This window comes from Sitophilus oryzae, unplaced genomic scaffold (assembly GCF_002938485.1).
Source record: "Sitophilus oryzae breed Bouriz unplaced genomic scaffold, Soryzae_2.0 scaffold_1060_pilon_pilon, whole genome shotgun sequence".
Classification (NCBI taxonomy): Eukaryota; Metazoa; Arthropoda; class Insecta; order Coleoptera; family Curculionidae; genus Sitophilus; species Sitophilus oryzae.
The window spans coordinates 277,186-290,170 of NW_022145683.1; the positions used below are offsets into that span (position 1 = coordinate 277,186).

At 31.5% G+C, this 12,985-nt stretch overlaps 1 protein-coding gene across 10 annotated transcripts in view; it reads left to right on the plus strand.

Moving 5' to 3' along the window:
* The window catches only part of LOC115877334 (protein transport protein Sec16B), a 48,491-nt gene that overhangs the window by 19,229 nt on the left and 16,277 nt on the right, over window positions 1-12,985 (plus strand). For 9 of the 10 annotated variants that reach the window (XM_030893498.1, XM_030893483.1, XM_030893481.1 and 6 more), the window contains exons 9-16: window positions 173-292; window positions 348-522; window positions 1,454-1,543; window positions 1,598-1,758; window positions 3,268-3,560; window positions 8,234-8,439; window positions 9,810-9,905; window positions 12,311-12,710. In XM_030893498.1, the coding sequence (XP_030749358.1) occupies window positions 173-292; window positions 348-522; window positions 1,454-1,543; window positions 1,598-1,758; window positions 3,268-3,560; window positions 8,234-8,439; window positions 9,810-9,905; window positions 12,311-12,710 (1,541 nt within the window). The remainder of the gene's footprint in view (window positions 1-172; window positions 293-347; window positions 523-1,453; window positions 1,544-1,597; window positions 1,759-3,267; window positions 3,561-8,233; window positions 8,440-9,809; window positions 9,906-12,310; window positions 12,711-12,985) is intronic. The other variant, XM_030893520.1, reaches the window with a different exon arrangement.

A 12,985-nucleotide genomic window follows, 5' to 3' on the forward strand; every position in this document is an offset into this window, starting at 1 on the left:
CTTAAGTGTGATATATAGTTGAAACCACTAATTTATTCTACTAATTTTGAGGTTATGAGTGAAGCTTAAGGACGGAGTATATTAATTAGATGTAAATACTGACTATGTGTCATATTTTATACTTTTTAACGCTTTTAATTTAACGCATTTAATTCTTTGTTTTTTGTTGAAGGTATTGATATTCTAGATGCTATTCCTTTATCAAAAAGTTCCTCAAATGATAATAAATCCAAACATTCCTCTAAAGCAAAAGATAAGGACCTTCAGGAAAATCGTAGGGAAATTATTGATGGTAAAAAGAAATAATTTAACAAAAAAATATCGTCAAAATAACATTCTTTTTTCAGGCCAAATTAACGAAAGTAGTGTCACAAATCTCACCAACTCCATAAGAAACTTGACCGTTGGAGAGAACTTAACAGATGGTCAAACGTCTAACACTAGTGTTCATGAACATTCGCCCAGGAGACACAGCAGACAAGAAAGTAGTGAAAGTGACAGTGATAGGAAACATCCTTCTAGGTTAGTGCTTTTTAATTAATTTTTTTATATTTTTTTAAACTACTATGACGTCCCTTTTGTCTTTAGTGTCTAGATAATAATGATAGTGTTGAGATAAATTAATAAAAGTTGATGTTCACCTCATCAAAGTCTTCAAAACTATTTAAAAAAAAATCGTTTGAAACTTGGAGCGCATTTTTTCCTTTTTCTTATAATCTTATATCCGGCTTAAAAAAGACAGCACGTTGTCGCATCAAGAAAATGAATTGGCCAATAAGAAACTAGCGTCTAAGTCCCACTAGTCTACGCGGGCACCCAACAATGGTGCCGTTTGTTGTCCCTTAATTTCATGATTTTCAATAGTTAGCTAAACTAAAGACTTTTATTTTTACGGTTTGTTTCAAAGTTTGATTGTTATTTGGATTATTTTGTTAGAACGTTCTTAATAGCAAAGATTAGCTATTAGGTATACTTATATTAATAGTAATCAGAATACTAAATAAGGTAAAAATGAGTGCTTCAGAAACATGTTAAAATTTTTTATCCTAACCAGAGATAGGAAATTGCACTTTTACTTAGGTTTTACTTTAGCAAAACTAAAATATTTATAACTTTTATTGAAAATACATACATCTTTCAGTTTTTAAGCTGCGACACATGTAATAATGTAGATATAAAAAAATATTTGTATATGTATTGTGTCTAAAAATGAAATGAAAAATTGGTGACAAAATTACGAATTTGATTTGACACTTCTCAGAAGTCAAAGTAAAAGAATTGGCCGTGGCAACATTGTCACGTGCATTCGTCAAATATTTTGATGACGTGCGCCGCCATCTTTTATTGATTTTCCTATGCTTAAGTATTATATTTTTATTTAATGGTTTAATTTTTGTTTTAAATATGTATTATAGAGACCTAGTTTCTTATTTATAATAATACCTTGCTCTAGGTCTAGTAGAGAAAAACGTTCTATGGAAAAATCTAAATCCAGGGACAAAGAGAGAGATAGGTATAAAGAAAAGGATAGCGACAGAGAGAGGTATTTATAGTTAGTGTTTCTTAATGCTTTGAGTTAATTTTTTTGTGTTTTAAGGTATAATAAAGACAGAGATGACGATAGATACTCTCCCGATTCTTACAGGGACAAAAGAGATAGGAGAGATCGTAGGTATAGAGAGAGAAGGTATGAGGAAGATACGGATTATTACAGCGACAAGGAAAAAGACAGAAGGATGAGGGATAATAGAGACAGAGGTACTAGAATATGCATTAAATATTGCTTATAATTTTAGATTTTTATTTCCACTTTATTTCTGTCATGTTTGTTAATTATTTTTCTCTTTTATCTTAGCCGTTTTTAGAAAATTTTCTGTTTTACATGAGATCGAGTTTAGATTATGTCAAATCGCGATATACAGGATGTGCTAAAAAGTTCGTGAGAAATTAAAAGCATTTTTTTATAGAGTTGGTAAAAGAAGTCTGAGGAATTACTTACCCAATATTAAAAATTATATCTGAAGAATGGTGAAAAATATTGAAGAATGTCAAAGAGAAATCTTCATAATTTAATTTTATGTCTATACCGAGTGCGTTTCAAGAGTGGCTCACTCCTAACTTTTTTATTTTTTTTTTCAGATAAAAGAACGAGACTTGGTATGCTAATATATATCATAAAATAGGATTAATTGATGTATTCAATTGTTTTTGGTCACTTCCTGTTTCACCGGAAATAACTACAACTTTTGATTCTTACATAACACCTTCGATATTTTTTTTTTACTTTATTTGATAGAAAATTACACTCTAAATAGAATGACATATCATGTATCATATGTCAACTTTTGACGTTTTTTCTGATTGTTTATTTAAAATTGTAACATGTGGTTCATAACGACAATTTGACTCGAAATACCAAGTATGTAGTACCAAATTATTCTTATAAAAAAAATTCTTTTTCCAAATATGCTTATGAGCCACCATCGTTCCGTTTGAAAAAATTGAGATATAATTAAAAATGCGGTTTGGGCATCTTTTAACCGGCCATGACGAGACATTTAGACATTGGACAATCAAATCTACTTTTCCACGGCTCCTTGACTAAAAATTAATGTTTTTAATACAGCCATGGCACTCTAGACTGAAATTTAAAATACAATGTCAAAAGTTGACATATGATATGTCATTCCATTCAGAGTGTCATTTTCTATGGAATAAAGTAAAAAATACCGAGGGTGCCACTTAAAAAGTTGTAGTCAATTCTGGTGAAACAGGAAGTGACTAAAAACAATTTATGTCAATCAATCCTAACTTATGTCATATACTAACATCCCAAATTTCGTGTTTTTACCTGAAAAAATAAAAAAGTTATAGGGGTGAGCTACTTTTGAGACGCACCCGGTATATTAGCTCAATTCTAGAGAAACCATTTAAACATATTCATAAAACTGTAGAATTTTTTTTCATATACTGAATCTATATATTATATTTATCTGAAAAAAATAAAAATGTTATAGGGGTGAGCGACTTTTGAGGTGCACCCGGTATACCAGGTTTTAAAAATATACAGGGACTTTTAAAAATCCCTATTTTTTTCTCATTATTTTATCAGAATAAAATTAAAAACAGATTTTTTCTGGGAATAGTTATTTCCATATTAAGCAAAAAAAATCACGTTTACAGGTATACTCGTGAGTGTGAAATCACGTTTTAGATTCAAACTTAGGTGTGTTATGTGGAGTTAATTTTGCGAAACACATTTTTCAGACTATGAACGAAAATACAGCAGCTTAAGAAAAGACAAAGACAGAAGAAGGAAAGAACGAGACGGAAGAGATTACAGGGATTCCCGAAGGTACTATGGAAGGTACGGCGAGGAATATGGCGTCGAGAATCGATCGAGCAGGCCGTCAAGTCGGTCAGACTCGATGCACGAATCCTACAGAGAAAGACGGCACGACCCCGAGCCCAGAGACAGAGATCGCAGACCTAGGGATAGGGATAGAGAACGGGACAGGCATAGAAACAGGGATCACAGAGAATCTTACAATCCCTATCAGGTAAATTAACAACTACAGAATTTTTTTTACCGTTAAGTAAGTTCATAGTTTCAGGGCATTTTAGTCTACATATGACTAAAATGTATTTTTTTAAATACTTTTTTAACTTTCTGTGTTGATTAATTATGACGAGTCTAAAGAATGTGTGGCGATCGTTTGATGTTACATCATTATTATTTGTCATATTTGCATTTTAGGGCGTGTCTGAGACAGGGTGCAATGATTTAAATCAACTTGATTTAAATCAACGGTTTTTTTTTAATTTCAATCATGGATTTAAATAAAAAAAAATAACTTGTTTAAAAACTTATGACAAATCGAAAGATATCTGTAAAAATTATAAAAACTTTTCCTATAAAGCTAAAAAAAAGTATATCAAATATACCTTACTGTATGTACTTATTTTCAAATAATCAAATAAGTACAAAGTTATACTTGCTGTTGTAACGTTTAAATGCTTTAATAGATTGAAAAATAATTGTAAAAGATATAACATATAACACATATTCCTAATATCTATTCATCTATTAAAATTTTGGACCGATTTTTGAAGTTATTTAGTGTGAATCCATTATACGTATTGCACTTCTAAATGGCAGGGATTTATTTTGAAATTGTGAAGTGCCAGAAATCCGGTATTTGATACGTTACATTCGCAAACTCTAGTGCAGAAGTAGTTTCTTCTGATGTCAGGTTATATTTTTATTTCCGAGGACTAATGAGTGTCAAAAGATAAACTGGAGTCGGTTAAAAAGACTGTTTTCTAACTTTTTTGAAACAGCTGGATGTTTTTCTATTTTATTATGCTTTCCTAATTTATATCTTCTAGTTCATTTCAAATTTCTACCGACATTTTGTTCTCAATAAGTACTTTGCACTTTGAACATTAGATGGTACTAATTTTATTCTCGACTTAAGACAGTCATGACTATTTCAAAAAAATCCTAAGCCACCCATTTTTTTTGGCGGAAATAGGGGCATCGGCAAGGTTTACGGAATAAAATATATCGGTGACCGGATGTGGAAAAACAATAAAGCGCCGTAGAAATGTTGATATTCTTAAAATCGATTTTTTTTATTTAAAAAAAATCATGATTTTTTTTTGCTCCCTGGACTGAGATCATATTGTTCAGATAATTTTAAGTACGTTCCTAAATTGTTAATTGAGCGAGTTCCGTATTTTCCGGCATTTATTCTTCTTAATTGTGTTTTAATAGCAATTTTTTCCAATTAAATCGTACCGAAAACGTTCTTTTCAGTTCAATTTGTTAAGGTAACACGAACAAAAAAATAATCGGAAAACAAAAAGTTATCTGGTTAAATTAAATTTAAAAAAATAATAATTTTAATAATTATTATTTTGGAACTAGGCATTTTTTTACCTGATTGATGAAAATAAGTATAGAGTATATTATATTCTTAAAAAGTTTATAAGGCAAATAAAATGAAAAAATAATATACAGGGCGTCCCGTTTAAAAAAAAACATAAGTTTGAATCATATTTCAATAATGGCATGGAGTTCTACGCAAAAATCTCTAAAGGGTATATTTTTCTCATTTTCGATAAGTTATAAAGTCAGAGATACAAAGGGGATCGAAGAATGTAAAATGTTCAAATTTGTCCAGTATTTCAGGATCTAGAAGGCTAGGACAAATCTATGTGTAGCATATTTAGTTTCATAAAAAAGTAGCAAAGTAATGTGAAAACCGCATCATTGTATCTCAACTCAGAAACGAGAAATACCACAAAACACACGAAAATGGGATACCCTGTACAGATGTGATGCGCAGTAGTGAACGCAACGTCTACCGGCAGTCAGACAGCACCCTGTTCCAGAGAGCATGGCAAAACATATATTAAAGAACCAGCTTTCTTAAAATTCTCTCGAAAATGGTTCTAGCTCTTGGACTATTATAACGGAGGAATATTAATCTGCCGATTTGCATGGTTGGGGTGGCCATACGAAGGGTTAGAAAATGCGAAAAGAAAACCTTTATTAAAAAAAGGATGTTAACTGAACCCTATCGAAGCTCCTATTCGAAAGACTGACGATTTGGACGCGACCAAAACTCATGGCAAAATTTTTAGAAATACATAGTTCTCAGCACCACACTGTATTGATGATTTTAGCTACTTTGGCTTATATATTTTGGCTTTCTATAGAAAACTTCAAATTATGTTATTCCCGTGATTCTTGAATGATTTCCTTCAAATTGCAAAGAAACAACGCTCGAGAATATCCAACCGACTTTTTTTGCAACTTTGTGACTCTCTCACATGCTTAAGTCACACTCCATTTGTCAAGTTATTTAAATGTACACTTTTCTGCATGTAATTAACTCGCCTTAATCTGACGCTCACGAGTTTTTCTAAGGATCAGTTTTTCCTACTCTGATTGACTACCCTTCACGCACGACCCTGTATCAAAGGTTCATGTATGGTGGGGGTACTTAACAGAGTGCAAGATTTCTCCCCTTAAGTTATTCTGTCAGGCTTGAGTAAATCCCAAAATGCCCGCTTGGGCTCTTTTACTATAGGCTTGGCACATTTTAGTTAATTTCAATAAATTCCGACCTCAGCGCTTCAACGGCAAAAATCAGAAATTATCAGTATATAGTTCACGACGCCGCGCCCTCATGTTGATCATATTAAAATAATATTGAAATCGTAGTTTTGTCATAATATTTATCTATTTTAAGCTTCATTCAGAACCTCGAAATCAGTGGAATAAATTAGTAGTTTCAATTAGCCGTAGAAGTTTGTTCATCTAATTTTAATGTAAGCATTCAAAACGTCATAATTAGTGGTAGTAATTTTCAATTATTGAAAAAAGTTAACAAACTTTTGACTTCTCCACTAATTATACTTCAAAATTTGCGAGGAATGTCATTTTGGTCTTTGATTATCACCCGTCAAGAAAAATTTTGGTTAGAAATCAAAAGTTTATTGTTTTACTTTGAATAAGAAGACTAAGGAAGGAGCATATCAAAATCTTAGGTACACCGCGATGGGCCTCAAATATGGCCGACTTAAATTCCGGTTTATCAGTGTCGTTCTAATTTTATTTAAAAAATTTAAAACTATGATGTAGGGTAGAGACGTGGGGTAGACTCGATAATTTGTTGTTTTATTTTACGTTGTGAATAAATGTTGGTAGTTATTAAAATTGTTATAAAAATATATAATTCTAATAAAAATAGATAAGTTATAATAAGTATTTATTAACACAAACATCCGATACGCTACTGAAGCAGGTAAGTCAAATTAACGTATCTAAATTCTTTGACATCTAATCTTTGACAAGTAATAAATAACAGCTAAAATGCAAGAAAAATATATAATTTAGTTAATTTAAGTGAATGATGTGTAGTATTTAAGTGAATGATGAATTTAAGTGAATGATTTACTACCTTTATACAACTATCAGTAGTAGAATAAATAATAAATAACATAAAATAAGCTCCGTAAAGACTGACAAATCCACAAAATTTCAAATCAAATTCAAATGTGTCAAATGAATCGTCAAACAGAACTGTCAAGGATCCCCACCCTAGAGAGCTTTTATGGTGGCTTTTCCGCCCACCATGCATGAATACATGGATAGCATTATGCTCCTTCCTTAGTCTTCTTATTCAAAGTTGTTTTATAAGCTAAATATTATGCTTTCTCTATGGATACAACAGACTACCGCAAGCTGTTGCTAGGATATTTCCTAAGTAATAATAATACTAATAACTAATATTTCCTATTTCCTTTTTAAGTATAAAGTGTAATTGAAACAACTAATTTATTCCACTAATTGGGAGGTTCTGAATGAAGCTTTAGTTTTTTGCTAGTGCAGTTATTGAGACTATAAAACACTCAGGTACGAGGTTTGTGTGATGTAACGCTGTTTCGGGTAGTAAAAAATAAGTGAAAAAGAATTCTCAGCTTTGTGTTGTGACAATTTCAAATGTTAATAAAATTGCCGAAAAAATGGTAACGCGTAAAGGAGAGCGTAATTAAGGCGTTGTTAGATGCAATAACATTCAATAGCTCGACTTTCCCGGATATTCAACTCTCCCGAAACAACATTTTATAGCTTCATAGTTTCTCACACCGATTTGATCAAAAGTAAAAATGGATCCAAGCAGTTTGACGAAACAAATGAGTAAACAAAGTGCTCGTTACATAATCGAAAAATTAAATAGGCATATATACTATGAGATGAAAAAATATAATTGGCAGTATTAATGGTATACTTTTTTTAATCAACTAGTAATTAAATGTTTTATGAACATCTTCTAAAATTATAATTAGTACCTTTAAAAAATTTCGTTATTGCCCCAATCAAAGGCCCCAATTATGCCCCACTAGCAAAACCGGTGATTTAAACTATGCTCGCTACCGTAGTTGAACTCGTTTAAAAACTCGTTTAACTGGAATAATAAATTATAATACAAGTTAGACCTTCTGAAGATATCAAAATATTTACTTTTTTATTTTTATTTTTAGAATTTTCAAAATATATATTTTGAAAATATACACTTTTAGGATAATTAAATAATAAATTTTTCTTTATTTTTATATTCTCCGATGGCGGCCGCACCGGCGTAGAATGCACCAAGCCTATAAAAAATTCAACTTGTTTTAATATAGGACATACTTTTAAAGATTTTTATTCTTTCCAAAGGGTTATGCCTACGATCCTTACAATCCCTACTACCAGCAGTACCAGTACTACGAAAATCTGCGCAGGACGAATCCTCAAGCTTATGCCGAATGGTACCGGAAGTACTACCAGCAAACAGTGGGCAGCAACGCGTCGTTCACGGCCGAGGACCGAGGTTCGGTGCACTCGGGACGGAGCTCCGCCAATGACGAGTTGGCTAAAGACAGGTATAATTTATTTTTTAGTATTTTAATGGTTTAAAGAGATTTTTGAGTTGCACTACGCTTTCAGATTACAAAAAAATGTACAGAATGTCTCTGAATTAAGTGCAAGTATTTTAACTGGCCGTATATTTCGACCGCAGAAACACGACGCGAAACACGAAATTTTTGAAAATTTTTAAGAGCCGCAGATTCATTGTGCTAAAATTTCTCAACGGTGTATTGCAATGTTGCCACCTCTTATATTACCCACGTTCTGCATGTTTGCGTTTATTCACCACAGTAATTTGAATTGTCTACACAATAAGTTACGAAAATTAATTTTATTTATATCGGTGACATTAATAATAATTCTAGAAAAACGCTCTTTGCTTATTTTTTAACACACACTAATATGTTTTTACAGTTAATTTTTACTAAACCGAAAGAATAAATCTTGACAATTATTGCATATTCTCACTTTTTGTTTTTTTTTTCAATTATTATTTATAGATTTCTTGTCCATTTGGCAACACTGGACGTTGAATGATCAAGCTTGCTGCTTGATTCCGATCAAAATGTATGTCTATTATCAAAATAAAAAATGTTTCTTTTGTTCAGATTTACAACCCCTTAAAATACTTGGATTTGTTTATAAGACACCCTGTATAATGAAATGTGTCAAAGAATGGGGTTGTTGGTAGCTTAAGTTTTATTTTACGATAAATAGTTATAAAAACTATCTATCAATATTCATCTTGATAAAACTATACATAATTATAGTAAAATTGATAATTTCTATAAGAACATCGCCTAATTTTAATTGCAGAATCATCCTGTAGATAAAATTAACGAAATTATAGAATTTTTTTTTTAATTTTAATAAAAAATAACTCAAAGTTATTAGAACAATCGCTATGAGATACATTTTCAACAAAAATATCGGCATAGAAAAATTGAAAACAGAAAAAAATTGATAGAAATTCAATATATTATAGTCGTTTTTATGTTCCAGTTGATTTACAATCAAAAAAAATTTAAATTTTTGTTAAAAAAAATAAACGTTCAGTAATGTTGACTTATTTTTAAAACAGTAAATGTTATATTACTATGACATTTGACACAGGGTGTGTTTGATAAACTCAGAGAAGCAAGGTACCACAGAGGCGCCCTAATATCCCATACTATGGAAAAAACGGCAAATATCGTCAATTGTTTCTATCAATTGGTAGTATTTTGGTTGCTAAACATTTTTTTTCTGTTTTCTGCATATTCTTCGCGCTTTTTTGTAATTTTATATCTGTTGGTTTGCCATTGGATCATCACGTTCACGAGCACCCAGCAACACTTCTAACAAACCATCTGGTTTTTATTCGCTTACTTTGTGCATTGTCTAGGTATACGAGGCAAAGTTTTTATAGCCAATCCAGCGCTGCCAACTACTACGGACAGTCTAGATCTCTGTCCGGTCAGTATGTCCTTGACAGTTCTAGGTGAGCCCCAATCTCTATCTCCCGATTACACCTGAGACACTAAATTTGTTTAATTTATTTTCTCTCAAATAGGATGTCTACCAAATCTATCAACATAGATCCGATAGAGAAATTAATATATATTTCATATCAAAACGTCGAAACTATATATATTTCATATCAATTAAACTTTTAGTTACGTAATCTAGGGCGCGATTTGTAAATTTATTTTTGTCAACCATGTACATATTCGGCGCCGTGCTGACTAACTGGAATTTAAATTTTGCGCTGGGAATTCAGGTGGTAGCTCTGCTGTAAAAAATGTCAAGTCATTTATTTATTTACTTCCTGACATTGTCATTCGGTTTGACACTTTAGTGTTGTATTACGAGTTTTTGCTTTAAATAAATAGTGTTGTGATAGATACTTTAAGCTTGAAAATGTTTACTAGCAGATCTTGCAGTCGAACATTGTTCTTTTTAGAACCTCTTTTAGTGCGAAGTGTTATAAGTGTTCGGCGATAGCTTAATAGCCGTAAAAAAGTCTGTTTATATTATTTTTGTTTCCTAAAATATTTTAATTTAAAATAAAATATAAAGGTGGGCAACACTGTGCTGGTTAAGCTTAATCACGTGACTGGAAGTTTTTTTGGTATGAACTGTATGTATATTTTTATAAAAATGACATTGAACTTTACAATAAAAATAAATGTTAAGTTTAAATAAAGCAGTAAATTTTGGTAGAGATCTACATAATAATTTGTACATACTTTAAAATATTTTTTTCTTTATTAAATTTAATGAAGAATTATAAACATCTAATTTTTTTTGTAGTATATTATACACTAATAATTGGAAACTAAGTGCGAATGTTATATAAAGTAGATGGGGCTATAAATATAGTTAATGTTAAAATCAATAGTATAGTATGGTTTATTTAGTAGCTTTTGGCTTTCTAACACTGCTTTATAATAAGTACTTATTTGACTCTTGAATGTTTTATTCTAATAATACACTAACTTCTAAAAAAGCAACTCTTAACCGTTTATTTAGTGTCTTGCACATTCATATTTTTTTCCCTTTAATGTATTCAAACTTTGTTTGTTTCTTCGTTTTTAATTTAGATATAAAAAAGAACGATGTTTGTGTACAGGATGTCCCACTTTCGTATGTTTTATGGAGTGTCTCGTTTATGAGTACCTAGAGATACCTAGATGCCTAAATATTTAGATGCGTTTTTTACATCGTTGCTACTATTTTAAAAAGTATTATTTTATTTAGTTTAATTTTAACCAGTTACATTTGCTTTCCATCCTGTTATCTTAGTAAACTACACTGAAAATGAACTTATGCAGCTTTTAAAACACTCAAGCAGAGTTATTGATATTTTTGATGTACTTATACAATAATTTTACTCATAGAAACTACCGTTTAACTATGTCAAAAAGTTAAAAAAGTATTTTTTTACCTTATTTATCAAAATGCATAGAGTAATATTATATTTTTAGAAAGCTCATATCAAGGTAAATAAAATAAAAAGATAAAATACAGAGTGCCCCATTTAAAAAACATCAGTTATGGTTATATTTCAAGAATTAGATCCAAGCGAAAAATTAGTTACGCCACTGAATTCTACGTGGAAAACTTTATGGGATTGACTTTTCAGCTTTTCTAGATGTTATATATATATACGATCACGGTTATTAAAAGATAAGGTTGTCTCGTAACTCGATCCGCCATTATCGGAAACGTCATCTACTACGTCACAAAGATGCTACCGCTCATAGATAAAGGGATAAAAACTGCCGACAGACCGACGGTGCATTTCCGAATCGATATTCATTGTGTATATGGTGTCCATAGTTTTTAATTGTTTGATGTTTGTTTTCTTTATTACATTGCCCATTTATCTCTCTTTGTCCGTTGCATTTTATTTTTTATTCCTTTTATCTATGATTTTATACGTTCTGTCTACGTCACAGGGATGCTATTCTGCTTCGCTCTTATTGTTCCAAAAGTTACGAGGCAACCTGTTATATAGTATCCTTGATATAAGATAACCAAGATATGAAAGGAGACAAAAACTATAACAATTTCAAATTTGCCCTGTATTTCAGGAACTAAGACGATTAGGACAAATCTGCTTTTAGGATCTTTAGTTTCTTAAAAAAAGTAGCACAGTGATGTGAAAACCGCATCTTTGTATCTCTACTCAGAAACCAGAAACCATGTCAAACACACGAAAATGGGACACCCTATACAGTTTACTATCTGGTACGCTTTATGGAAGTTTTATTTGAGAATTGCTTTTTACATTTTTTTAAAGTTCGTTAGGTTAAAGTCGAACTGTATATAACAAAAATTGTATGTCCAAGCTTAACACAAATCCTTAATAATATATTATTCTAACCAATCTACTGTCTTCAGTTACAATAATCGTACCTTCGATCAAACGGACACCACTCTGGCTTACGACCAGCAACCAGGAGCATCTCAGCGACTGACCCCCGCTAAATTCGCCACTGTCCATCTTAAAGCCTCGATCGCTTCAGGCAGATTGGTCAGGGTTCTGCCCAACTACCCCATGGATGACCAGAGTGCAACAGTGGAAATACGTAACCTAGAGAGTTTACTGGAAAACGATCCGGAGTATTTGGAATTGAGGTCTTTTCCTGGACCTTTGGTCAAGGGTGTCACCCACAAGAAACAGGTGATCGAGTATTGTGACAAGAAGATTAAAAGTGCCGCTTATAACAGAGGTATAGCTGATGTGGATAGTTACGTCTTGATGTGGGAGCTGTTGATTTTACTGATCAGACAGAATGGGGTAAGTAAAAGAAGTCTAAAAAAAGTCTAAAAGCTCTAGATCATATAAGCTTTGTGGCGACCGCTGTACGATATAATTTGTATTATTTTCTACAATTAAAAAATAAAATTTGAATAATGCCGACGAGCTATATAATGATGATATTATAATGATTGGCGCAGTCTGTAGGATCATTATTATACACTTTATTTCTGTCTATTTACTACAGTGTTCTGCTTGCAATTTGAGAATATTACTCGTAGGTATGACAGAGAATATCTTTATAATATGTTTGA